Source organism: Psammomys obesus, unplaced genomic scaffold (genome assembly GCF_907164565.1).
Source record: "Psammomys obesus unplaced genomic scaffold, mPsaObe1.curated_primary_1811, whole genome shotgun sequence".
Taxonomy (NCBI): domain Eukaryota; kingdom Metazoa; phylum Chordata; class Mammalia; order Rodentia; family Muridae; genus Psammomys; species Psammomys obesus.
In genome coordinates, this window is record NW_026596051.1 from 46,693,556 (window position 1) to 46,721,387 (window position 27,832).

The following is a 27,832-nucleotide window of genomic DNA, read 5'->3' on the forward strand; positions in this document are numbered from 1 at the left end:
ATCACAGTGATGTGGAGTGAGCGGGGTAAATCACAGTGATGTGGAGTGAGCGGGGTAACTGCATGGAAGTGGCTGGAAAAGCACCCTGCAGCTGAGGGAGGCAGTGAGCGCTGGAGGCAGCAGCACCTCAAGACAGCTGAGAAAGTGCTTTCCATTAAGGGCAGCGAGTCAACTCGAATTTTCACATGTATCTCTTAGTATTTTAATTTTTAATAGTGAGAGATGAATAGAAGCAACATTAATATGTTGGAAAGACCAAACTAAAATTTCCACTCAGTTACAAAAATCAACTTTTGCCCCATTAATTGTGTTTATAACTCCGGTAGGCATTTGTTCCCACTTCACCTATGAGAATGTCCTCCAGGACGTTTATAAACTCCAAGATTTGACACTGGATGGATGTTAGCGTATGATCATTCGCATATCAAGCTATCATAGGAACGTGATGTTATATGTGATCTTTGTATTTAATAAGAATATCATTCTGCCACTTTCTTACTTAATAACCATATAAAAACATACCTGAAAAGATTTGAAGTAAGTACCCCTCTTAGGACCTTTAGATAAATATATGATTGCCTCTCTTACATGTGGTTGGGATTTGTGGCTCGGCTCTGTTTCCTTGTACCCTTTTCTTTAAGTCTTATTTATTATTTGTGGGGGAATTTTGCCTGCAGACATACATGTGTACTATGCGCATGTCTGGCGCCATAGGTCCCTGGAGCTGGAGTTACAGACAGTTGTGAGCTGCCACATAGGTGTTGGGAATTGAACCTGGGCTCTCTAGAGGAGCAGCCAGTGCTCCTAACCACTGAGCCATTTCTCCAGCCCCTCTCTTAGCCTTTTTAAAAAGGGTTATTTTTATTATTTTAAATTATGTGTAAGTGTTGGTATACGTGAGTGCAGTTGCCTATACAGGTCAGGGATGTTGGATCCCTAGAGCTGAAGTTAGAGATGGTTGTGAGCCACCTGCTTTGGGTGCTAGGAATTGAACTTGGGTCCTCTGAAAGAGCAGCTATTGGGGCCATCTCTCAAGCCCTGCCTCTTAACTTTTCTTAAAATCAAGTTATCCCACTCATGGCTGCTGGATCCACGATCGCTGAACCAAATATGCATTTCATGCTGCACTGATCTGTTCCTTTGACCTCAGCTAGATGCTGGTACTACTTGCTTTGCAGGGTCTGATATGCACAAATGTTACTACGACAGTTTAATTAAATAATGCCAGTCCCCTGTTTTGGTCACCATTCGGTCACCAGAGTACTGTAAGCTAACTGTACTCACTGATGTTATGCTTAGCCTGAGTGTTGAGCCATGTGACAATGTATAGGAAAAAGGAAGGTTCTTCCTCCCTTTCTTTGGTAAAGAAAGGAATGTACAGGCCAATGAGGTGCCTCAGCAGGTAAAGGCACTCACTGCCAACCTAAACGACCGGAGCTCAACTCCCAAAGGTTGTCCTGTGACTTCCACATGTGTGCTGTGAAACACACATGCTCATATGCTCATACCATGTGAACACACACACACACCACAACTAACTGAGTAAATGTAATTTTAAAAAATGAAGAAGAAAGAAAGGCATTTGTCTTCAGCATCCTTTGGCCTCTCTTCACAGAATCCTTTGCCTTTCTGGTTTTGCTGCACCACCTGAGTCCTTTCATCTATGAACAACATAATCTCACCATTTGCAGGCTCTTCTCTAAATATTTTCTTCACTTCGGTGCTCTGGTCTCCTGATCTGAAATACTCTCTATACCCAAGAACTCCTGAATCTGCATCTCTCCTACACCGTGGGCTAGACTCACACTTGCAAGTTCTTACTGAAAACCCTCGGGGAGATGCCCATGAGTACTCCAAACACAGCATCTCCTAAACCCTCTTGGTTTTCCAGAAAGTTCCCTCCAGTTACGGCCAGATCGCTGTCTGCCTTCTCAGCACTCCTAGCTACTATCATGGATGGCCTTGTATTTTCTGTCTAATTCCCTGCAGTCTCCTAATTTGTCCCCTCTTGCCCTGTAGCAGGGTCCTCTGTATGCTCATGGGTACTGCATCCTTACGTCCGATCAACCACAGATGAAAAATATTCAGGAAAAAAATGCTGCACACACACAGATGTGTGTCCCTCTGTTATTCCTTAACGGGTTGACACAGTAGAGACTCCCTCTTAACAAGTCTGACTAGTTGTACCTCAGTGGTACCATGAATTATACTGTGGTTATCCTTGAGCAGTTAAACTGTGTGTGGTGAGTCAGCTCATGTCAAGGATTCATGAGACCATGAGCTGAATGGTTAGTGAAGACAATTGTACTGCTTTGGGATTTACTTCTTTTAAAATACTACAAGTTTAATTCTGTGGTAAATCAACAAAATTTGTAAAAGAAAACATTTTTCTCTGCTAAGGTTAAGGCCGGACAAAAAGTTGTTATATACCACTACTTTAATTTCTAGCTAGTGATATAAAATAAGGGCTCTAATGAGAGTGGAACCCCTTGTCTGGCCAACCCCATGGCATGTATGATTAGCATCACACATTTTTTATTTACTCTTTTGAGAAGCCCATGTGTCTGTAAAAAATGTCTCTGTCTTCTTTCTTTCAGGAAAGCATACTAAGAAAATCACATGTGGATGCTGGAATACAGAGAATCTTCTTGCTTTGGGAGGTGAAGATAAAATGATTACAGTTAGTAACCAGGAGGGAGACACAATAAGACAGGTGACACTATCATTTCTGCTGTAGGAGATGTTCAGTTTTCCTCGTAATAAGCAGGTTTCTGTCAGACTAATATCTAAACGTTTAAGTCACTGTGGACTGCGCATGCGATTCCGCACTTTAGAAGATGCTGATACTATATTTACCTGCGGGAGTGTTTGCCTGCACTTCTGCACGTGCACCATGTGCACGCCTGTACCCACAGAAGTCAAAGAGGGCGCTGGATCTTCTAGACCTGAGTAACGGGCTACAGACACCACGTGGGTGCTGGGGACTGAGCCTGCGTCCTCTGCAAGAACGAGTGCTCCTAACTACTAAGCCATCTCTCCAGCCCCCAGTCTTCTATTTTAAATGTTAAACACCTTTGTCTGTTTCCATGTATAACAAAATATCTCAAAATGCAGGAGCTTGGGACACCTGTGTTTCATAGTTGTTGACAAGGAATCCAGATACAGCTTCTTGGGGTGCTTCTACCTCAGGATCTCCCACAAGGTTGTTTCTAAGCTCACTCCCATCGTTGTTGGCAGAATTCTGCTCCTTGCAGGTTGCTGTTCCTCTACAGAATCACTGTTCACTGTCCTGCTTTCTTGTCACATGGACCTCCCAAGGAGTGTGCTGTGGTTGGATGTGGTTTGTTGCCCAACGGTTCATGTGTTGGAAGTTTGGTTCTTTGTGTACATGATATTGGGAAGTTATGGAACCTCTGAAGAATTGGAGCCTAGTAGGAGGTGATGGAGTCCGGTGGACAGGAGGAATTAGTGTAGTTCTCTTGGGGCTCTCATTTACTAATTAAGCAAAGGTTGTTATAACAGGCTCTTCACCTTCCACACTCACCATGACTCTCCTTTCACACACATTACTGCCACGATAGTAGGCGGTCTTCTAAAAAACACAGGGCCTTTCATGATGAGTCACTAAATTTTGTGGTACAGCTTATAAGCCCTATAGCTTTGGGAGATGGTAAAGATCAGTAAAACTTTAGGCTGCGAGTCTTTAAAAGACAGAAAACAACCCGATAAGACAGAGTGGGGGCTGGAGAGATGGCTCAGTGGTTAAGAGCACTGTCTGCTCTTCCAGAGTTCTTGACTTCGGTTACCAGCAACCATTTATACAGGGATCTGATGTCCTCTTCTGGCAGCCAACAGTACCTGCAGGTAGAGCACTCATATACATTTAAATAAATAAACAAACAAACAAACAAATAAATGAAAAGTGCAGGCAAATGCTGTATCAAGGACTGGGGGTGTTGCTCGGTGGTAGAGCACTGACTTGCATTCACGACACCCTGTGTTCAAGCCTTAGCACCACTAAATAAGTAAATAAATTGTTACTGAACTATGAGTTCCAAATTATAAGGACTGTGAAAACATGACAGTTAGGGTTATTGTCTTTTTCTGTCTTTCTCCTGTAACAGTAGAGAAGCTGGTGGGTTACACAAAATGCCAGCCCCCTTTCATCTTTGCTCTCTACCGTTTCCTAGGATGCATCCTTATCTTTCAGCTAAATGCTAGTGCCCCAGGATCATGGCTGCATTTCAGCCCCAGGAAGGGAGAAAAGGAGGTAGAACACAGGACATTAGTGAAGGAGCTAAAAAGAGGCTTTGTTTGTTTCAGTTCGTGTCATGTGAAACAGACCACAGCTCAGTCATATGGCCACACCCAGCTTTTCCCAGGAAGTTTTGAGTTTTGTCTAGCTGGCTGACCAGATGCCCTGTGGAAACTTAGCATAGTGATTAATGCAGTGTCTGTTATTCAGTGAAAGCAGGTAGAGGGGAAGATGTAGTCCAGGCTGCTCAAGCTAGCTGAAGTTATGCAATGAGATTAAGAATTTATAGTGAGCAAACTGCAAGGAATAAGTTGGGTCGGTGTCTGGGATCCTTTGGAAAAGTCAAGCAGAAGTAAGTGCCTCTGCTGTGTTGAGCAGAACCATAGCGTGGCTAGTGTAGATCTTGAGCTTAAAAACCCTTCACTTTATTCTATGTGTGTGTGTGTGTGTGTGTGGTGTGGGCATGCAGGCCTGAGCACATGAAGTACATGAGTATGCATATGTATGTGCTTAACAGCACATGAACGGGGAGGTCAGAGAACAACTCTGTGGTGTCCGTTCTTTCCTTCTGCCGTTGTATGGATTCCGGGAGTCAAAGTCAAGTCACCAGGCATGTATGCCAAACGCCTTTATCTACTGCGTGCCACTGCCTCAAGCTAGGGTAGTGTTTAAGATTCTTCTGGCATTCTGAAAGTTGTTTACTCCGGTGTGATTTCTAGTAACCTTGCAATTTTGATCAATCTATTCTGTTGCCCTTTAGAAAAAGAATGATAGATATGCTGTGTACCTGCAGCAAAGCCCCCAATCCGTACTGGACACTCACAGTACATAGTTGCACTTTTTTTGTCCCCTGGGTCATGAAATGACTTTAGAGTATTTTTTTCTAGAGCATCACAGGAGATCATTACATCTTGCCAGTATTTGCATACAAGATAATTGTTTCCACTTTCTAAGCTTAAGTTTCCTTCCAAAGTTAAACACACCACGGAAGGTGTCATATGATAGGCAGAGCACACCTTACAAGCATTGCCCCTTTGCTGGGTCTCTGTTGTGGTTCAGAAAACCATGCCAGTGTCACTTGTGTGGCTTCACTCTCGTTTATTCTGCTCAGCACATATCTTCCTTCTGGAGTCTAGAGATGGGTTTCGTTGTTTGGTTTTGTCTTGTTTATGGAGTGTTAAGGATTGGACCTAGGGCCCCGTGTGTGCTAAGCCAGTGCCCTACTGCTGAGTTGCACCCCCAGCCCACTGTTTTTGCATTTGGGACAGGGCCTCACTCTGTAGCCCAGGTTGGCCTTGAACTCATTACACACCTGAGGCTGGCTTTAAACACATGGCTGTTCTTCTGCCTCAGCCTCCTAGAAGTTTTAAATTTTGATAACTTTACATTTTATTTTTAGAAAATATTTGGTAGTTCTTTTAAAACCCTGCTTGAAATATGTGTAATGGCAATGTATGCATGTATAAAATAATTCACACATGATAGTGATGGAATTCATAATTACAGAATATGAGAGCAATGCTGAAACATCATTGCTCACCTGTCATACTGACAAAATGATACATGATGTGACCACATACCCTGCTGTTGAAACTGTAGATAAAATGATATACCCCCTCAGGATGTACATTTGAAGAAACCTGACAAAACTACACAGGCAGTACCAGGAGATGATACCACATCTCCTCTAGCACAGAAGTAGAGTCTGCTGGGCCGCAGAGACTGGTCCAGCAGTTAAGAACAGTTGTTCTTGTAGAGGGCGCGGGTTTGATTCCCAGTACCCACATGGCAGTTTGCAATCTTTCATAACTCCAGTTTCAGCACCCTCTCATGACTGAGGGCAGCAGGCACATACATGGTACAAGGACATACATGCAAGCAAACTCATACATGTAAAATAAATCTTAAAAACCTATTGAAAAATTAAAAAAGTACAGTCTACTGAAACTTTTTAAGTGGTCCTTTCTCATTTTTATAGTAGCCTTGTGTCTCTTTAAAGTGTTTATTATAGTCTCTCGCTCTCACGGTTGTATTCTGTTTACTCTCGATGCCTTGTTCCTCTGTGAATTATATCATTTTGAACTTTAAGCTCATCTTAGGAGTTTATCTGACTTTGAGCATTTGGCTCCAAGCCTTAGCGTACGCTGGCCCTTGGACCCTTCAGTTTTGTGTAGATCCCCCTCAGGGACTCCCAGACTGCTGGCTGTGTGAACTGGGACCCCAGGCCACAATGAAAATAGAAAAACAGGTTGTGGGTTCCATTTTTGAAATGAACGTTGTTTTTTCTGACCCAGACCACCAGTAGGCTTACTTGCTGCCCCCCTTTCTCCAGTTACACCAGAGGCTGCAGCTTGGGCCTACACACACTGCTGTCAGTGTGGTGTTTGCTGATGATCTCTGTAAATTCTTCCTTGAGCTTAACTGTCTACTTAAAAACTACCCGTTCACCGGGCATGGTGGTGTGTGCCTTTAATCCCAGCACTCGGGAGGCAGAGGAAGGCGGATGTGTGTGAGTCGGAGAACTGTACAGAGTGAGTTCCAGGATAGCTGGGGCTATACAAAGAAACCTTGTCTCAAAAAAAAAAAAAAAAAAAAACGTTCTGTTTCATTCAGAATTTCTATGTATCTGTGGCAGGAAAATTTTCAGACTCACAATCCAAAATTAGTCTTAAATAAAATCTAGCTTCATGTTTTATTAAGACCCAGAACAACCCTCTAAGGTTGGTTTGTAAAGAGGGAAGGAATTGTGAACTGAACCTAGGGCTCCAGAGAAGCTTATCGACATGCTTCAGTGATGTGTGTCCTGTCACTGAGCTCTACCTTGATGAGAATGAGTTGATTGTTGAATTTGTTCATGGTGATATTTCTTACCCCTGTAGACACCAGTGAAATCAGAGCCAAGTGACATCAAGTTTTCTACAAGCAAGACTGATGACCGAATTCCTGCTTCTGAAAACATAGTAAGCATTCTAATTCAAGCCCACACCCAAATTGTTTTGGTAGTTTCATAGGGTGTTCAATTTCCTGTCTCGGCTGGCTTGGACCTTGATAAATTATATCTGGGTTTTTTTTGTTTTGCTTTTTCAAAACAGGGTTTCTCTGTGTAACCCTGCTGTCCTGGAACTCACTCTTGGAGACCAGGCTGGCCTTGAACTTAGAGATCTGCCTGCCTCTGCCTCCCAAGTGCTGGGATTAAAGGTGTGCACCACTATGCCTGGCTGTCTGTTGTTTCTTAAACCAAGGTAAACCTTAGTCTCTCAGACCTAAAAGTTGTTCTCGCCATTGCGAGAACATCTGCTGCTTCATCTTCCAGCAGATGAGGACATTTCTTGTTATGGCTTGGGTTGCTGGGCCATTCCTGTGGTAGCAAAAGCAGAGAGGAGGACCCTTTAAAAATTGAAACATTGGCCAGAAGTGTGGTGTGTGCCTTAAATCCCAGCACGTGGGAGGCAGTGGCCAGAGGATCTCTGTGAATTCAAAATTCACCAGAAATTCCTTCTCTGGTCTACAGAGAGAGCTCCAGGACAGCTAGGGCTGCACAGAGAAACCCTGTTGCTTTCTGATTTAAAACCCCCCCCCCACCAGTTGCTGGATGATAAACAGATCTCTAAAAATGGTAGCTTGTGTTTCTTTAACAGGTACAATTCCCTTGCTGTATTGTAACGTTCTAGAATACAGATACTTTTTATAATCAACACAAAAATCTGTGAGGAAGTCATGTTTCTTTATTTCCTGAAAGGCTATGTTTTAAATTGATGTGGTTGTATTTTATGACAATTTAGAATCCAGCGTACATAGCAAAGTCTTTGACGTAAGTTAATACGCACTTTTCTCTCCCCAACATAAGGATACCCTCCAGTGAGAACTGTAGCTAGTTCTAATTTTGTGTGAGTAACACAGGGATCCAGCCTCAGCCACACCTGCTGGAAAGTGATGCTAAAGTCAGCCAGCTGGTCCTTAGGCCTGCATACCTGGATTCCTGGCTGGCTCACGAGCCAGGTAGCCCCTTAGAATGAGAGATTCTGTACTGCAAAACTGAATTCAGCTTCAGCAAAACTGTGCTAGAGTCACTCTCCTAACCAGCACAGAGGTACAGAGTTCAAAAGACTCTCCATAAAGGTGTAGTCTATCTCAGAAAGTACATTGAGAATATATAAAGCCGAAGACCTTTGCCAGGCCATGCATCAGTAAGTGCTGTCTTCGATTTTTGTTAGTTATGTTGCATACTAATGATAGCATTTAGCACGTTCAGATTTGGCTCTGTTTCCATAATGAGGTTCAGCTGTTTGGACTTGCTTGTTGGTCTTCTCTTGACATTCCACCTTCTCCTGGTCTTTTCTGGCAGATAAGCGTAGTAGTTGGCAAGAAAATGTTGTTTCTTTTTCATCTGAATGAACCAGATAATCCAGTTGATCTGGAGTTTCAGCAAGCCTATGGCAACATCGTCTGCTACAGTTGGTATGTAGAAAAAAACAAAGTATAGAAAAAAATGTGGTTTTTTCCTTACCTATTATGTTCAAGTCTGTCCTTAACTTTGTTCAGTCTATGGCATTTTCATCATTACAGTCTGTGATTTCATGTGTAACACTGCCTAGGGTGTTATCTGATACATGGTAGGGTCTTGATGAATTATATTTTATCACATTAAAGTTTTTGCCATTTTGCCCTTGTTAGTTCATTTCCTTTTTAATCCTATCATCATTTTGCTGCCCCTAGGTATGGTGATGGCTACATCATGATTGGTTTTTCCCGAGGAACATTTTTGGCTATTTCTACTCACTTTCCAGAAGTTGGGCAAGAGATATTTAAGGCTCGAGACCATAAGGATAATCTGACTAGTGTGGCATTGTCACAGACTCTGAACAAAGCAGCTACCTGTGGAGATAACTGGTTGGTTAGAGTCACATATTCCTGGGAATATGGGGGATACTCAAGACATCAGCAGAGCCCTGTGGGTGATGTTGTCTGACACCCACGCTTTCTTGCACCCTTTGAGCTGTTTACAATGAAAACAAATTTTAAGTCTACTTCTCTGCTCATATTATATGGTCAGCACTCACTCGTGGTCTCTTCATAATGTATAGTAAACTAGCAAGACTGTTTAACAAAGAAAACATCTTAAGGTTTTCTGCCTCTGAGCAAAAGAATAAAATAGAGTATGCTAGAAAATCAATCTTAAAACCAAAATGGGAGTTTCAGATTACATGGAGGACACTCTACCTGTCTCCCCTCTGATCCAGCTGTGAACTGGGACAGGTGTACAGACTGAAGGCTTTGAAAATTAACTAACTGCACCACTTAAAGGACAAGGCCAGAATTCAGTGTGCTGTCAGCTCAGCAGGGAGTCCCCATTTGTCTGCCCATCTTTCCTAGCCAGTATTCACCGCAGCCTGAAACTTGAAAGTGGGCTCCAGAGTACAGAGAGAGGACCCATGAAAACGCCATTTGCTTATAGCTGAAGCTGTAGAGAAGAGAGCCTGTCGCGGGAGGAGCGATGACAGGGGGGAGGGAGGGTCCAACAGCAGGGCCTGGAGAGGAGGCGCATGGCAGGGAGGTATCTAGAAACAGTATCCAAAAGAGGTGCAGCCTTACCAGGCCACAGAGGAGGACAATTCAGCCACTCCTGATAGACTAGACCTGATAGACTAGGATCAGAAGAAAGGGGAGGAGGACCTACCCTTTCAGTGGACTGGGGGAGGGGCATGGGTGGAAAAGAGGGAGGGAGGGTGTGATTGGGAGGGGGTGAGGGAGGGAGCTACAGGTGGGATACAAAGTGAATAAATTGTAATTAATAAAAATAAAAAATTTTAAATGCCAGAATGTAACCCAATACAAATATATGCTTATTTTTCTTTACTTTTCAGCATAAAAATCCATGATTTGACAGAATTAAGAGACATGTATGCTATAATTAATCTGGATGATGAAAATAAAGGTATTGATCCTGTGATAGCTGGTTGGTATTTTATCATTTTAGTTGTGGAGAGCAATGATTGTTGCGTGGTTTGCACTCTTGTAGGAGGAATACAATTAACCCTTCACTGAAGTTCCCTGAAATAGTTCATTTGCTTCAGGAATTGTGTTAGGTTGTACCACTTGTCTAAAAAGTTGTAAGTACCCTGCTGTATCACAGGCTTATAGCAAGCTTCAGCCCAGTCCCAATTGGACAAAGGACGTGGACTTTTGTTTGAGCCAGAGCAAATAATCTGTGGTGAAATAGCAAAATGAGTTAGGGATGGAAACATCTACAGTTCTTATGCCTTTTGCATAAAAATATTGATTTGATTGCCTGCGACAGTATATTGTTGTTTTGAGTGATGGCTTATTTTGGGAATTGTTTCAGGGTTGGGTACCTTGTCCTGGACTGATGATGGTCAGTTGCTAGCTCTGTCTACTCAAAGAGGCTCTCTGCATGTCTTCCTGACCAAGCTGCCCATCCTCGGAGATGCCTGTCACACAAGGATTGCATATCTCACCTCCCTGCTGGAGGTCACTGTGGCCAACCTCGTTGAAGGGGTATGTAAGTTGTGCAGTCTGCCCTTTGTTTATAAACAACAAGTTTTAACACTTAGTTCACTGCTGCCCCACACTGTTGTAGGAGCCGCAGATCACAGTTTCCGTCGATGTGGAGCCCAGCTTCGTCGCAGTAGGTCTCTACCATCTAGCTGTGGGGATGAATAATCGAGCATGGTTTTATGTCCTTGGCGAAAATGGCAAGTCTAAATCCATGTACTCTTTTTTTGTATGCCATTCCATTTCTGTACCATTTTAAAAGCACTAGAAGTGATTTTTAAGACTGAGTTTCTACTCATTATTATGCTGACATTTCTTTCTTCACTTCAATGGCTTTGTTTCTACTCTAAAATCTTTAACTTCTACATGCATTGTGTCCTTTGCTTCTGTTGTAAAGAAGCATGGTATGAGAGTTTCCATTACAGAAGCCCTGGGTTCAATGTCTCTTTCTGCCTCTGCTAAAGGACTGTCGATAGTTACCCTGTGAACTAGACTTAATCTGGAAGATATAGCTACTCTAAAGGGATCATGAAGCAGATGAGGTGAAATTTAGTGTGTGACCTCATTCCAAACAATGGCATTGTTGAGGCACACCTAAGCCTGGAAAGTGCTTAACTGACAATGACCATTCCTTCCTGGTTTTTGTTCTTTGAATAGTGCTATTAACATATAAGGGAAATTGGTCTCCCCACACACACTTCTTTTCCCAACTCTAGGTCAGATAAAAAGCCCCATTAACTTCTTGTCACTTACGTGTGACTTGCTTTGCTTGTGATTTTATCTGCAATTGTTTTGTCCCCCATGGACCACTAGGGAGTCCCAAGGGCGAGGATAAACTCATGTGGCAGCTAAGAGTTTCTGTAGCGTGCCTGAGATAAGGCTTAGTTCAGAAAGTCCTTGCCAAAGTAGGTACTGAACAGCCATCTGCAAATGCATAGGTGCAGCACTTTTGCCTATAATTTATTGTTCTAAATGTTTTTGAAATTGCTACAGCTGTAAAAAAGTTAAAAGATGTGGAATATCTGGGGACAGTAGCCAGCATCTGCCTCCATTCTGACTACGCTGCTGCACTCTTTGAAGGCAAAATCCAGTTACATTTGGTAAGTATAATCCTCGTGTCCTGAAAGCCTAAGTTTGATATCCCATTGTCAAGAACCTTGGCCAGGAAGCAAGAATGCACAGACTGGCTAGAAAACCCAGTGTGGCTAAAGGATGAACCTTCCCTTTTCTGACTGTATGAGATGTTCACTTGACTTCTTACCCCCTCGTCCTGGAAGCCTGACTAGTGTCAAAGGCGCTACTCACAGCATTAACTACAGCAAGATGACCCGGTTGGCAGTTTTCGTCTAGAAGGAACTACAGATGAGCTGCAAATCCCTAGAGAGTGTTCTCACTGCTGCAGTTGTTGGCTGCAGAGATCCGCCCGACTGTGCCTATCGAGTTCTTCCAGAGAGACGGGCACCTGTGAGGACAGGGTTCTCCACCCGGGTAGCACACACATCTATTTCTTGACTCTGCATGCAGGCAGCCTCGGAAGTCAGCAGCTGGACAGTTGCTGAGCTGCTGCACATAACCCCACCCCCTGAAAAGGATGCTCGGGGCTGCCCTGTGGCCAACTGTTTTATGCATAAGCTGGCTTAAGGGAGTTTGAGAGGCTAATCATGTAGTTAATGTGGGAAAAAGACACCTTGGCTGTGCGCTTTATTTACGCAGACACATCAGTGAACACTAACTAAAACAACCTTATATTTTAGATAGAAAATGAAATCCTGGACGCTCAGGAAGAACGTGAGACTAGGCTCTTCCCAGCAGTGGACGATAAGTGCCGGATTTTATGCCACGCCCTAACTAGCGATTTCCTCATCTATGGAACTGATGTATGTATTAGCTTCTGGAAGGCAGAGCACCGACTAGGTCTAATTCTTACTTTATATTTTCTGTCCTCTTCCTATTTTTCTCCCTTTATTGAATTCAGTACAAATCAAGAAGTAACTGCTTGGTTACACACTTAATGTAGAACCTACGTGACATGAGTGTTTGGTGATTTTAAGCAATTTTGATTGTGTAATGCAAAGGATAGACTCTGGAGTCTGGCATTTGGGGCTCGAATATCAATTCTGTTATCTGCTGGCTGCCATAGCAACCACATGTTCCTTCATGTGTGCTAATGTGTGCTCCTTTTACACATAGTTAAGATCATTTGCTAAAACTTTGCTTTAAATTTAATCTCAGGGTTTGGGGAGTTGTTTTTTGTTTTTTGGGGGGTTTTTTTGTTTTGTTTTCAAATTTTATTTTATTTTAAATTTAAAACCTATATGTATGAGTGCTTTGCATGTTATCTCTGTGTACCACATAAGTGCTTGGTGCCCTGTGAGGCCAGAAGAGGACGTTAAATCCCTTGCAACTGGAGTTACAGAGAGCTGTGTGCCACCACTGGTGTTGGGAATTGAACCCAGATCCGCTGGGAGAGCAACCAGTGGCGCTAACTGCTGGGCCATCTCTCCAGCCCCATTGTACAACAATTTTAGTTTCTGGAAGTTTGTTTTGTTTAGGAGTTTTCGTGTGAGGTGAGGTGACTGGCCTAGAACATTCTGTGTAGATCAAGATGACCTAGAACAAACAAATCCACTTCCTTCTGCTGGAGCTGGAATTAAAGACATGCACTACCTGGATTCTTGTTTTTATAGTGCTTTTGTCTAATTTTGGTATCAAGGCAATACCAAAAAACAAGTTAGTTGTCTCCAACTTTCTGGAAACATTTTTTTAAAATTGTGTGGATACTGTTTCCTCATGTGTCTTGAAGGTCTCACTAGTGAAGGCTGTCAGGGTGCTCAGTGCTTCCTGAGCAGTCCATTCAGTCTGGATGTACTTCCAGAGATGAGTAGGGAGACAGCAAGTTCCAGTAGGCATGCATAGCAAAGCCAGACAGTATGCGATCATCAGTAGCCTACAGGGCTACACTAGACCGCAGGAGCCAGAACTGCAGCCAGGCAGCTCTGACTCATAGCAAAACCGTAAGAAAAGTGAATTGAATGGCTTCAGGTATCCCTGGAAGTAGGCAAGAACCTGCTTCCTGTAAGTTTCCCCAAGGTAGATGCATGAGAGATGACGTGGACAGCCTTTCACAAGACTGCCTTGTCTGCCCTGTAGCTGGTGTAACTGTGTCCCCAGCCTGCCAAGTTGTCTCTACCTGATGTATATATTAAATGTATTGGCCTCTTCCTTTATCAAACGTAATAATATTTTTCATTTAAAGTTATCTTGTGGATAATTTTATCTGAAAGTATTTTCTTAACCATTTTACAGTTCCTTGATTAGACCTCTTTTTTTCTTTTTTTTAAGACTGGCATTATTCAATATTTCTTCATTGAAGACTGGCAGTTTGTTAATGATTATCGACATCCTGTTGGTGTGAAAAAGCTATTTCCTGATCCAAATGGAACCAGATTAGCTTTCATTGATGAGAAAAGTGATGGATTTGTTTACTGTCCTGTAAGTCTAGAAAATTTGCAAATGTAGGCTAAGGCGTAACTCAGTGATGGCCAAATGCTTGTTTAGCAGATTCCATATGCTGGCTTCAGACAAACCCAAGATGCTCAGATTTTTAATGCAATAGAGAAGGAAAAGTTTTGTTGTTGGTTGGTTTATCTGTTTCCAAGACAGAGTCTCTCTGTTGCATAGCTCTGGCTGTCCTGGAGCTTGCTCTGCCTCAAGGCTGGGTTTGAAATGTGTGTCACCATGCCTGCTATAAAGTAGTCATCAAATACACTTTCTCTTCTACAGAGTCAAGGATTGTAGTCCTTTGCTGTCAACTTTGTACTACCGTGTTAGTGAGCAACATCAGGAGGACTTATCTGTTATTCTGTAATTTTTATGTCTCTCACAGAGATTTGTCATCGTTTTTGAGACTAGATGTTACTGAACTCTGTAGCCCAGGCTAGCCTTAGCCACTCAAGTCTTGACTCAGAAACAAACAAAAAAGCACAAGAAAAGTTGTTCTGTACATCTTGAACAACATAAACTTTTTAGTAACTTGGAGCCACTGTGTCTAAACTTAGAGTTTTCCCAGTTTTCTGTTAAACCTTGGATTTGCTCAGTAGCTATTGTTTGTTTGTTTGGTGTTTTGGGTTTGTTTTTTTCCCCAAGCCAGATCTAGTCCAGTAATAAGAGAAGCTCTCCTGTTGAGGAGGGCTGCTGGGGTGACATGGTGCTAGGTGGGAGGTGGGCTGTGGCCACGCCCACTGCGGTGCAGACAGGCTCTTAACAAGGCAGACTGCATACACAGACACCGGAGGCAAATTTGTGACTCCTATCTCGTAGGTTAACGATGCTACCTACGAGATCCCAGACTTCTCGCCAACCATTAAAGGTGTTCTTTGGGAAAACTGGGCGATGGATAAAGGCGTATTCATTGCCTATGATGATGATAAGGTGTACACGTACGTGTTTCACAAGGACACCATCCAAGGTACAGAATCACGCCTTGTACTTCCGCTGATAAATGAATTCCCATTGTAGTGAGATTGAAAACTTGCTGTCATTTGTGCAGTACTAAGGGCTCTGTTTCTAACACAGGATCCAAGGTTATTTTGGCTGGTGGCACTAAACTTCCCTTTTCCCACAAACCTTTGCTGTTATACAATGGGGAACTGACCTGCCAGACACAGAGTGGGAAAATCAACTCCATCTACCTCAGCACCCACAGCTTCCTTGACAACATAAAAGAGGCGGAGCCTTCTGACCTGAGGCAGATGCTGACGCAGACCCTGATGCTCAAGCGGTAGGTAGGAAGTGACTTCAAGCAGGTGTTTCCCTTTGTACCTAGTCAGTAGATATGGAGAGTGATTGTCGCATGGGCTGCTTTGAAGCTTAGATAGAAAATGGAGGAGAGGGCCTGAAGAGAGCACATGGGTTAAAGTGCTTGCCTTGCAAGCATGAGGGCCTGAGTTCAGCCCCCAGAACCACACTGAAAAGAAGCTGGGCATAACGGCATAAGCATGGGGGTGTCTGGGGCTCTCTGGCCAGTGAGCCTGCTTAGATGTAGGTTGGCTATAGACCTTCAAAAGCAAAAAAAAAAAAAAAAAGATTGAATGGCATTTGAGGAAGAGCACCCAAGATTGCCCTCTGGCCTTTCCACACGCATACCCATACATACATACATGTCCACCTGAGCTACACAGGCTTACACACACACACACACACACACACACACACACACACGCACGCACGCACACACGCATATGCGCATGCACAGAAAAGACAGTGGATATGAAAACATACAAATTCTAGAGGAAGTGCTGTTGTGTGGTTTCTGTAAGTGCTTTTTATGAGAAAAATACTCGGAGCCACAAATAGCCACGTTATTAGAAAGTTCTCATTATTAAACAAATGATAAAGTTTGATTTTTGCCTTGCTTGAAAGTTCCTTTTTCTCATTTCTTCCCCTCTTACCTGGGGCCACTGTGAGTTCCCTGTGGCTCTAGTTCTTCTGATCATGTCTTGGCTAGTTCCCTGGGTCCCATGAGCTCTTGTGCTCTCCTCTAATTGTTCTTCTGGGATGACTGTCCTCACAGGACTTTATTATCACCCTTATTGACTGACTTCAGAAACCGTCTTCAGGGCTGAGGGCTTCAGCTTGGTGACAGCACTTGCGTTTTGTGCTCAGGGCCCTGGGATCCATCCCTGGCACAGTTCAAAACAAAACAAACAAGCCAACTGTCCTCGGTAGCCAATGGAGTGGCCTGCCCTGTAGTCCCTAAAATTGAGATGAGCTTAGGTTTGCAGCCAGCCTGGCCTGTGTAGCGAGATCCTGTCTCAACAAAATAAAACAAATCTATCTTCAGTTTAAACTTATATTTGTAACTCCGAACCAGTCCGGGGACTTCTCATGCTTGCCCTGCCTAAAACATCATCTACCACAGCGGTTCTCAACCTTCCTAACGCTGCAACCTTTAATACATTTTTTCCTCATGCTGTGGTGCCCCAACCATAATATTATCTTTATAACTTTGTAATTTTGCTACTCTTAAGAATTGTCTTATAAATATGTCTTGTCTTTTTTCTTTTCTCTCTTTTTTTTTTTTTTTTTTTGAGGGGGGTTCGGTTTGAGACAGGATTTCTCTGTGTACCAGCCCTGGCTGTTCTGGAACTGGCTTTGTAGATGAGGCTGGCCTTGAATTCACAGAGATCCTCCTGCCTCTGCCTCCCCAGTGCTGGGAATAAAGGCAGATGCCTTTCTGATGGTCTTTGGAGACACTTGTGAAAGGGTCGTTCAACCCCCGAAGGGGTTTCAACCAACCGGTTGAGAACCACTATTCTATGGACTTCAGTTTTTTCCTCTTTCCCCATTTGTCACTGTGTACTTGTCTAAACATATATGCACACACACATAAAGAGAACATCTGTGCCTGCACATTTGCTGAACTCTGAAACCTGTACATTTGTAAGTTAGAGTATTGCTTTGTTTTGTTTTGTATTTGGTTTTGTTTTGGGCTGGGGGGTGTGGTACAGGGAATGGTTGGTTGGTTGGTTTTTGTTTGGTTTGTTTTTTTGTTTTTGTTTGAGACATTATCCTTCTGGGTAGCCCTGGCTGTCTCAGAACTCACTATGTCGACCAGGCTGGCCTTAACCTAACAGAGATCCTTCTGCCTCTGCCTCTCATATGCTGAGATTAAAGGTGTGTGCCACCACGCCCAGCCTAGAGTACTAGTTTTATTAGACTTAAGTGACAACAAAAATAATTTTCAACTATGTAGAACTTTAAAAATTAGAATTAGTTTTTAATTGATGGTGGGAAGGGGGTGATTACAGAGACTAAGCCAGAGAGCTGTGTGCCACCATTGGTGTTGGGAATTGAACCCAGATCCACTGGAAGAGCAACCACCTCACCTCTCTTCTGGCTTGTAGAAGATGGTAAAAAAGGGACTAGGAGATGCTCAGTAGTTAAGAGAATTTGCTGCACCAGCCTAGGGACCTGAGTTCAGGTCCTCAGCACCCACGTGCAAAGCTAGGAGTGTCCGGGAGTGCCCAGCCAGCCTCGCTGAAAAACCATGCAATCCACATTAAAGACCCTGCCTCAAGGGATCAAGGCAAAAAGTGATAGAGCAGGGTACTCTGGGTCCTCCTCTGACCTTCATGGTCACACACAACTGCTGCAGAGACAGAAACCCCACCACCTAGATCAAGAAGGTAAGAAAACTATGCAGACAAAGGGAAAAGTTTGTTTTCATAGCTTGCAAGTGGTGATTATAGGCTAAATGTTTTGAAGATTTTTCTAGCACTTAATGTTTGGTGACAAGCAGTCTGAAGACTCGTAGTAGGGACGAGCAGAGCTGGGATTCAGTCTGTGTACTCTCTCCTAGGTTTTCTGACGCTTGGGAAATCTGCAAGACCCTGAATGACCGCCTGGCATGGGGTGAGCTGGCCAGGGCCTGTCTACATCACATGGAGGTGGAGTTCGCCATCCGGGTTTCCAGGGCCATGGGGGATGTTGGCACCGTCATGTCCTTGGAACAGATAAAGGTGTGCAGTTTGATGAGCCACTGGATGAAAGTGTGGGCGCAACCTGCTCACCATTTTACATTTCAGTTAGTCTTAATTCAAACAACTGAATAGGCAGACTGCCACCATTTCCTAAGGCCTTTTGAGAAAAATGAAATCCTTGTATTTCTTCTCACCTACTCTGCTTTTATTTGTAGGGAATTGAGGACTACAATCTTTTGGCAGGACACCTCGCCATGTTTACTAATGACTTCAACCTGGCTCAGGACCTGTACCTGGCATCTAACTGTCCTATAGCGGCCCTGGAGGTATGGCCGTCACCCTTCCTCATATGAGACATGTCAGCGCCGCACCCCCGTCTTCCTCTCCTCAGGGGTAGACTTTCAGCTTTCCAAGCCCCTGACTGCTCATTAACCTCAGAACGACTTTCAGTCTGCATTCAGTGGAGATATGAAAAAGGCATGCTATTGTACCATTGCTAAGTAATTCAAAGTCTAAATGTGTCCAAAGAGAGAAGACTGTGTAACTTACAAGGAAAGCAGGTGCCGTTTATTGACTGTCCCTGCTGCCTGTTGCCGTTCTAAGCACTTGACGTGTATTAACTCATTTAACCCCTCAACAGGCTATCTTATGGACTAGGACTGTTATTTCCTTTATTTCCCACATGAGGACATTGAAACACATTGATCTTTAAGTTACTGCACGAAATTCTCTGGTAGGAGCTTAAGGTTACAGGAGGAGGACTGAACAGCTGTTGGGCTAAATTTAAAAGCAGAAGGGAAGGGAGGCCTGGTGATAAAGACCGTCAGTTGGAGGGATAGATTAGCCAGCCCAGGTGATACCTATCTGTACACCTGCTCAAAAGGCAGAGGCAGGAGGACTGCTGTGTTCAAGGTCCACCTGGTCCAGATAACACATTCCAGGCTGGCCAGGGCTACATTGAAAGGATCTGTTTGGGAAAACAGAAACAAAAGACACAAACAAACAAAACAGATTTGTGAGGTAGGCACACTTGGATTCAGATTCTAGCTGTTTGTGACCTTGGGCAGATCCTTCAACCTCTCTTAGTTTATGTCCTTCTTTTTTTGTTTGTTTGTTTGTTTTTGTTTTTTGTTTTGTGTTTTGAGACAGGTTTTCTCTGTGTAGCCTTGGCTGTCCTGGAACTCACACTGTAGACCAGGCTGGCCTAGAATTCACAGAGATCCACCTGCCTCTGCCTCCCAAGTACTAGAATTAAAGGCAGCACCACCACCACCTGGCCTATGTGCTGCTTCTTTAAAGTATGGATAATAATAATACCTAACCCTCAGGGTAGTGGGGTAAAAAACTAGGTTTAGAGTACAATTAACTAGAAGTAATTTGTATGACTAGGAGTAGCTAGAAGTAAGCTTCAAACAAACTCTGAAATTTTCTCGCAGCTATTGAAATTAAATTGCATCCATTTTATATTATATAATAGAAACAGTCTTGCATAGTAGTTACACAGGTGCCGTTAGCTCCGTAGAGCCTCTGAGGTGATGGTTCAGAACAGAAAGCTAACGGTGCTCTGCAGTGCCCTCAGCCTCCATTTGCAGGGCAAATTTGTTAGGTCAGGAGAGCCCTGCTTCAGACCTCTCTGTCTCACGAGAGCTCTGTAGCCTTGTGTAAGGCCTAGCCTGTCTTTGCTTCAGTTTCTGGATCTCTGATTTGGGCACAGAAACACTGCAAAAGGTAGCTGTGAAAAGTAAAATAAGCTCATCCTCTAGACCAGGATCTGGCAAGAAAATAGCACTTGGAAAAGTTAGTTATCATTTCTTTACAGTCTAAATCAGTGAGGAATGAAATGGATAGCATCTTCAGTGGCTACCTGGTATATTTGGGATTGTTTGCCAAACACTTGTAAGAGACCACAGGAACCAGGGAGAAAAATGCTTTATATCTTTGTTTGTGTTTTCTGTTATTCGTACTGCAGCATAGCTTCAAATTATCTAAAAAACTGTATCAGGGACCAGAAGACAGCTCATTCAGGAAAGGCACTTGCCACCAACTCTGATGACTTGACATGCCCCCCCCCCCCAGACCCATGTGATGCAAGGAGAAAACTGACTCTTGCTAGTTGTCCTCTGATCTCCACACACACTATGACACGTGTACACATGCATTCGGACACACATAAGTGTAACCGGAAGGAAGGAAGGAAGGAAGGAAGGAAGGAAGGAAAGAAGGAAGGAAGGAAGGAAGGAAGGAAGGAAGGAAGGAAAGAAGGAAGGAAGGAAGGAAGGAAGGAAGGAAATCAATTCCTAAATTGTTTCCTAATTTAAATTAGTTGATTATATTAGCTCTAACTTCTCACTATTGAGGAAAATACTAAAGGATAAAATTTTTGTAAGATAGGATTGACTTTTGAGAGGAACACAAACTACCCTAATATCTAAGACTTTGTCTTAGTCTAGTCTAGAAGGCTCTATTACTGCCTTTCAAAATGTATATCATAGCAATATTTTTATAAATAGAAAGTTTCATTATTTAAGCAAAAAAAAAAAAAAAGTCTTTTTACTAAGGCTGGCTTGTGCGAAGCACTTGGCCTTTCTGGACCTCAGGACACTGTCTCTCTAATAGATGAGGCGGGACCTGCAGCACTGGGACAGCGCCCTGCAGCTGGCAAAGCGCCTGGCCCCGGACCAGATACCCTTCATCTCCAAAGAGTACGCCATCCAGCTGGAGTTCACGTAAGTCCTCCTCTCCAGACCGCCCGCGTGTGTGTAGCTCCAAACCGCATTGACCAACAGGCTGTTCTTTAATAGTGGTGGGGGTGGGGTTAATGAGAAAAAACATTAATTATATATCCAGAAAAGGTTTTATCTGTCCAGTGATGTCTCATTCATATACTTGCCGTTCTCACTGTCAACATTCAGTCCAAGTTAACGTAGCTGGCAACAGTGTGCAGAGCACCAGGGGACACACTGATCTTATGACCTGTGCTCATAAGTCCAACTTCTTTGTAACATTTGGAAGCTTTTCAGTCTCACTTAAAGGCAGAGCACACAACTTTGAAGTTTGGTCTGCGTCTTGGTCTATTTGTGCTGCTGCCACAGAAGGCCTGAGAGTGGGTGATTTATCAGTATCAGAAACTTCAGGCTGGAGAGACAGCTCAGTAGTTAAGAGCACTCCTCCCAAGGACTAAGTGCAGTTCCCAGCACCCACGCTGGGTGGCTCATGACCACCTGGGGATCTCTCAGCTCTCGACTCTGCAGTTATCCACACACATGTGCACATACTGACACACACAATTACACATACTTAAAAACAAATTAACCTTTTAAAAAAGAAATTTCTCACGGCTGTACAGGCTGGGAAACCCAAGTCAAAGGCACCAGCATTTGGGTAAGGAATGTTCTTGAATTTTTACACTGTGACAGGCTGAAGAACAAGAAGGAAAGAAAGTATTCCCTTTCGCCCTGGGCTTTGTAACCTTGGCCCCAGTGACTTAAAGCTGCTGCCTCCCAGTGCTATCACAGCAGCAGCTTTAAGTTCCGACATGTGGAGGCAAGAAGCAGCCTCAACCCGTAACTGAGACTTTTTAGCTTTCATGAACTGAATTGCACGAGGTTAGAAACTTGGCAGTTGTGAAAGTCCAGGTAGAAGCTTTCCTCAGGACAGTGGCCAGTGCCTGTGTAATAATGCTGCACAAAGCATGAATCTTCTTCATGGAGCTCCTCGTGTCCTTAGAAATCCCATGATTTATTTTGAATAATTTAGAATGTTTTAGTATTCTTAATTGTGAAGTCATCTTAGCTGCCAATATGTTGTTGTTGCTTGATTTTTGAGACGGGGTTTCTCTGTGAAGCTCTGGCTGTCCTGGAACTTGCTCTGTAGAGCAGGCTGGCTTTGAACTCAGAGATCCACCTGCCTCTGCCTCCCAAGTGCTGGGACTAAAGGTGAGCACCACCGTGTTTGGCTGCTGCCAATATTCTTAATTCAAAGACTGCATAGAAGTGGTTTATTTCAGTGCTGCATGAAAGTAATTTTAGAAGTATTCAGTAGTCAGTTCTAAACTAACATGCAGCTGTCCTCACCAAAGCACATGGCTGCAGAGGCTGGAGTCATTTGTTTCAGACATAAACTCACACAGGCACTGACAGCAATGCAACTGGACAGTTTTTCTTGATATTTATTAAGATATGCTCCAAAATTTAAAATATTAGGATATGGAAAATGCTAGCTATGGTTATATTTACTTTTTAAAAACTATGTTTATATGATTCTGTATTGTTTTCATACGATTGATTCATTTGGTATGAATCACACAAATTTTAGTTGTGCAAATTATTATACCAAAAAGTACTATTTTATTTCTAATCAGGATTCCTCATTTAATGCTTTTTTTTTTTTTTTTCCTGGAAGCTGGAGAGATGCTCAGTGTTGAGAGCACTTTCTGCTCTTCCAAAGGTACTGGGTTTGATTCCCAGTACCCACGTCAGATGGTTCTCAACTGGTCCAGGGGATAGGATACTCTCTTCCAGCCTCCCCAGAAACCTGCACATGAGTGGCTGGCACTCACATATACACATAAATAAAAATAAATCTTTAACATTTTCTATTCTTCAGGTAAAGTTTATATATATATATATATATATATATATATATATATATATATATATATTTCTTCTTAGTCATCCTTGATTAAAATTTGCCACATTTTTGCCCTTAGAAAGTAAATCTATGGTGCTGGAGAGATGGCGCAGTGGTTAAGAATATTTGTTGTTCTTGATGCGGACCCAGGTTCAATCCCAGCTCATAACAACCCATAATTCCAGCTCCAGGGGGCTCTGATGTATCCAGTTCTGTGGGTTCCTACACATTTATAGACACACACATATACAAAATTTTCAGTTGTTTTAAAAAATAAAATATATATGCAGTGAACCCAGGGTCTAGGGCAAGGTTGCTTGCTTAGTAAGTGAGTTAAGAACAAAAGTATTGTGGGCATCCCAGCACTCAGGAGGCAGAGGCAGGTGGGTCTCTGAGTTTGAGGTCAGCCTGGTCTACAGAGCAAGTTCCAGGACATCCAGGGCTACATGGTGAGACCCTGTCTCGGAAGGAAGGGAGGAAAGGAAGGAAGGAATGAAAATATGTCCATATACCAAAATGGACATATTGGAATGTTAGTGCATTACACTAGATCAGGCACAGACATCCCTGAAAGCCCTTGGACCATTCAGAAGACTGACTTTCACGTCTTTCTGGGATCTTTTGTAGCAAACTCTCACACTTTATCTGACTTGCTTAGACTAGGTCAGTCAGAAGCCTTGGTGGTGGCACGTGGCCCTGAGGCTTTGATGCTGTTTGTGTTGCACTCACCCCTGACCTAGCACACTCAGTCCCAACAGTTCAGAACTATCCCCATGATAACCTGAGTGTGTGTTCTCAGCGGTACCCCAGTAGCCACCTCCCGCTAATCTCAACAGCCAAGGCTCTCCTGTGCTCACTCCCAAGGCTTCATTAGGCATCCAAGACCCTGATTGTGTCAAAGCAGGACCAATCTGTCAAGTCTAGAGGTTCAGCTCCCCAGTGGTTATACTAGTGAGCTAGATCCCTGTGAGAAGCTCATAGTGAAGCCTAGTAAAGGGCGGGTGCTAAAAATAGATGGAGGGTTCCAGATCTTAATTTAGCATCTCCTAATTGAGCAGTATCCTGAGCAAAAAACCAACTCTTCTTGTCAGGAGCTGTCCCTAAGTGGGCTGATATAATTGGACCCAAATTAGACATCTCTGCTCAGGAGAATTGCCAATTGTGCCCTAGGCTAATGAAAGAAAGTCTTCAGTGAGCGGCACGGCTTCCCCTCCGAAGTCTTTTTTTAACTCTCAGAGATTTAGAAACTGAGTGAGCCTCACAGAACCTGAATTGCAAAAGGGCTCTGGATGGATCTTAACATATTTCAGGGCTATTTGACTGCAGTGGAGGGGTAGCAGTCACTGAGAGGAAGACAGATCAAATAAAACATCTTGCAAATCACTGTACTGAGAAATGAAAATAAATGTCTGTCTGACTAGAGTCTCGTAAACATTTTCCATTTGCAACCCCTTCTTTGCCTGAGAAATTTTTATATAGCCCCAAGTATACAAGGCTATAAAATAGAAATCAAACATTTGCTATTGATTCATAAGGACATCTATTTGTAAATAATTCTTTGGGACTAGAGAATGGCTCAGTGAGTAAAGAGTTTGCTGTCTAAACACAAGGACCTGAGTTTGGATTCTCAGCCCTGTGTAAAATAGCCAGGCAGTGGGGTGCACTTGCCTGTAATCCCAGACAGTTGGTGGGGGACTCCCAGCCGGTGGCGACTCCAGGGTCAGTGAAGATTGTTCAAAACCAAGGTGGAGGGCTAGAGAGACTGGCGGCAGTTCAGAGTGCTCGCTGTTCTTACAGAGGGGCCAGGACGGTCCCCAGCACCCACGTGCTGGTGTCACTGCAGTTCCGGGGGATTCAGTGTCCCCTTCTGGCCTCTAGCTATCAGACACACATGCATATACATATGAAGGCAAACCCTCACAGACACAAAGTAAAAAAATCATGTGAAGAACAATAGAGACACGCCTGCCATCACCCTCTGGCCTCTGCATGTGCGCACAAGGTCATGTACACACACACACTCACACACTTCTTTGCGCTAATGTAATCTTGGCATTTTCGTTAGATGATGCAGATCTGAATGGATGAAATGTGTTTGTTTATTCTTCACAAAGAATTAAACTTGCCTGGACAGCCATGCCGCTGGACGAGTGTATCACCGCTTGTTTTCAGAGTTGATTGGCACTGTTGATGGAAGTCCTGTCCTAATCCCAACCCAAAATTGGATGAGTGGTTTTCCTTTAATGACACTCAAGTCAACAACTCAGACAGCAATTCTGAAAATCAAACGTTCTAACAATGCAGTGCATGATCTACTAATTTGGGACTGGCAAGCTGATGATGCAGCAGGAAGATGTTAAATGTTGTTATCCACAGTTGACCCTGATTAAGCTATAGTTAGGCCATCATAGTTCTGTAAGAGCAGAAGACTGTGCATACAAACATAGCACGGTGCTCACTAGTTTGGGATCCGTCCGAGGCGCTTCAGGCAGCTCCCCTGGCATCATGCAGTGGTGCACACCGTGCGAGTGCTCAGAACCAAGGCCGCAGGGAAGTCACGTGACGTGGCAGGACTGAGCCCTGCCAGAAGCGCCTTGCATTCCAGATCTATTTGATTTTGAAAACCTTTTTTAATTGCTTTCATTGTATCATGTTGTTGTGATCCCCACACTCGGCTATGGGGTCGTGACGGACAGTTGAAGAAGCTGGTGTTACAGGTTTACGTTATTTTCCGTCTTGGGTACAGGAACCATCGTTGTGGTGTTGTGGACCACGACCGACGTCAGAGAGCTGGTAGAACTTTTAGGAGCTGGGGCCTAGCGTAAGGGAGTTGAGTCATTGGAGCACGCCCTAAGCACGCTACTGGGCCCCTGGGCCTTCCTGTTGCTCTGCTTCTTGGCTGCCATGAGGTGAGCAGCTTTGCTTCACCATGTGCCCTCGCTCCGTCACACGCCAGTGTGACAGGGGCCAAGTGACCGTGGCCTGAAACCTCTGAGAACTGCCGTCCGACAAAACAAGTTTATTTTCCTCACTGTTCTGTCAAGCAACCCAGTACACTGGCACAATTGCACCCTAGGCGAGCCTTTGAGCCGTCATTTACTTTGGCATCACTGCACATTTGCACACCTGCTCCCAAGCGCCTGCCCACCCCACAGTGCACGTGGGGTCCAAGAGTTAGAGACCAAAAAGCAACACCGCGACTGGTCCTCTCCGCCGGCCATGCTCTGGGGAAGGGGGGCAGGCCAGCAGGCCCGAGTGGCAAGCCCTTTTCCTGCCCAACTGTCTGAGCAGCCCACAGGCCTCCACACCTACCGTTCATGAGGGCACCCGGATTTTTTTCTTTATGCACAGTTCGTCATCCTGTCATTGTGGTAGTTTGTTAATGATAATTTTACTGTTTTGAAAAGTAATTTGAAAAATTTTTATTAGTGTGTGTGTGTGTGTGTGTGTGTCTGTGTCTGTGTATCAGAGCACATGTGTAAGGCTCGAAGGATAACTTGCTGGAATCACTTCTCTCTTTTTACATGTGGGTCCCAGGAATCAAACTGAGGTCAGGCATGGCAGCAAGAGCCTTAACTGCTGTGCCATCTCGCAGGCCCAGCCCAGATCCTTGCAGTGTGCATCCTTACAAGTACTGGGCATTTGAAAAGTTCTGTGACTGTGTCATTGCCATTTGTGCCCTGAAGGAGATAGTTAACTAAAAGTAACTCATAAAATGACTGTAGCACTCCGCACTGCCCAACACATCACATGGAAAGTACCTCAGGATGTAGCCCAGCGCAGAATGTTTTTAAAGTAGTGAAATGAGAGCACGCTGCCCTGTGAATGGCTGCTGGCATCTTTCTGCAGTGTAAGCCACGAGTTGACAGAGTAGCTTTAAAGTTTTGTGTATGTAGCTAAGAGACTTAAATATGAATTAATTCACTGTGACCATTTTTTCTTCAGGGGTGATTATGTAAATGCCTTGGCTCATTACGAGAAAGGGATCACAGGCGATAATAAGGTAAATTTACATAATAAATGCAAGATATGCCTCCAGGAGTATGTTTTCTGTTTCGTTTTAAAATCCAGCTCTTATTTGCATTGTAGTTATTCAGTATCTAGTAGATGAGGCTAATTGTTCAGTGCATAAACAACTTTACAAGAATATGCTTAAATCACTTTGAACTCACAAAACTAAAAATGGCAATATATTTTATCCATGCATCTGTTTGCCACTACATCCTAGATATAAGATTCTAATTAAGATTGCAAGTAAAATTTTTTCATCTCATTTATAGGCCAATATCATTCAGTGAAAAAATGGATGAAAAATCATGGTACATTCAAAGAGAGTTACATTAGATACTTTTAAAAGATGAGAGTCGTGTGCACTGATGTGGGAAGGCAAACACAGCTTTGCACACAGTAGAACCAGGTTGATCTCTGCCTATTGATGTTTTTTTTTTTTTTTTTTTAAATCCATATTATGTACATATGTGTCATAGGCCAACTGTGATTTCACAAGACTTTTGCTCTTATGAGTTTCAGTGATTTCTCTGGGCTGGAGAAATGGCTCAGGGGTTAAGAGCACTGGCTGCAGGTCCCAGGGCCTACATGGTGGCTCACAATCACACTTTTCTCCAGGCACGTATGGTACACAGACAGATATGCAGGCCAAACACTCATACACGTAAAGTTAAAAAATTAACTTTGGAATAAAAAATCATATACATATATTATTGATTAAATGATTTAAAATGAATATTTCATGAATATAGAATATGTACTTGTTTATTGTGGGTATGTATATAAACATCTATTTGTTATAAATATAGTCGTGTGTGTAGTATTTGTTTAATCTAGTTATTTGTAGGCTGGGAAGAGGGGGCATGCATACCATTGCCTATATGTGGAGGCCAGGTGACAACCTTTAGGTATCAGTTGCTCCGCCGTATCCATTCCAGGGATGAAA

General features: G+C 43.4%; 1 protein-coding gene across 4 annotated transcripts in view; it reads left to right on the top strand.

Annotated features, from left to right (window-relative positions):
- The window catches only part of Wdr19 (WD repeat domain 19), a 66,817-nt gene that overhangs the window by 11,733 nt on the left and 27,252 nt on the right, over window positions 1-27,832 (top strand). For all 4 annotated transcript variants that reach the window (XM_055623963.1, XM_055623964.1, XM_055623965.1 and 1 more), the window contains exons 6-21: window positions 2,598-2,713; window positions 7,135-7,215; window positions 8,601-8,713; window positions 8,972-9,145; window positions 10,120-10,190; window positions 10,599-10,771; window positions 10,854-10,968; window positions 11,762-11,868; window positions 12,523-12,645; window positions 14,111-14,260; window positions 15,089-15,236; window positions 15,344-15,548; window positions 18,129-18,288; window positions 18,465-18,575; window positions 20,866-20,975; window positions 26,824-26,881. In XM_055623963.1, the coding sequence (XP_055479938.1) occupies window positions 2,598-2,713; window positions 7,135-7,215; window positions 8,601-8,713; window positions 8,972-9,145; window positions 10,120-10,190; window positions 10,599-10,771; window positions 10,854-10,968; window positions 11,762-11,868; window positions 12,523-12,645; window positions 14,111-14,260; window positions 15,089-15,236; window positions 15,344-15,548; window positions 18,129-18,288; window positions 18,465-18,575; window positions 20,866-20,975; window positions 26,824-26,881 (2,015 nt within the window). The remainder of the gene's footprint in view (window positions 1-2,597; window positions 2,714-7,134; window positions 7,216-8,600; window positions 8,714-8,971; window positions 9,146-10,119; window positions 10,191-10,598; window positions 10,772-10,853; window positions 10,969-11,761; window positions 11,869-12,522; window positions 12,646-14,110; window positions 14,261-15,088; window positions 15,237-15,343; window positions 15,549-18,128; window positions 18,289-18,464; window positions 18,576-20,865; window positions 20,976-26,823; window positions 26,882-27,832) is intronic.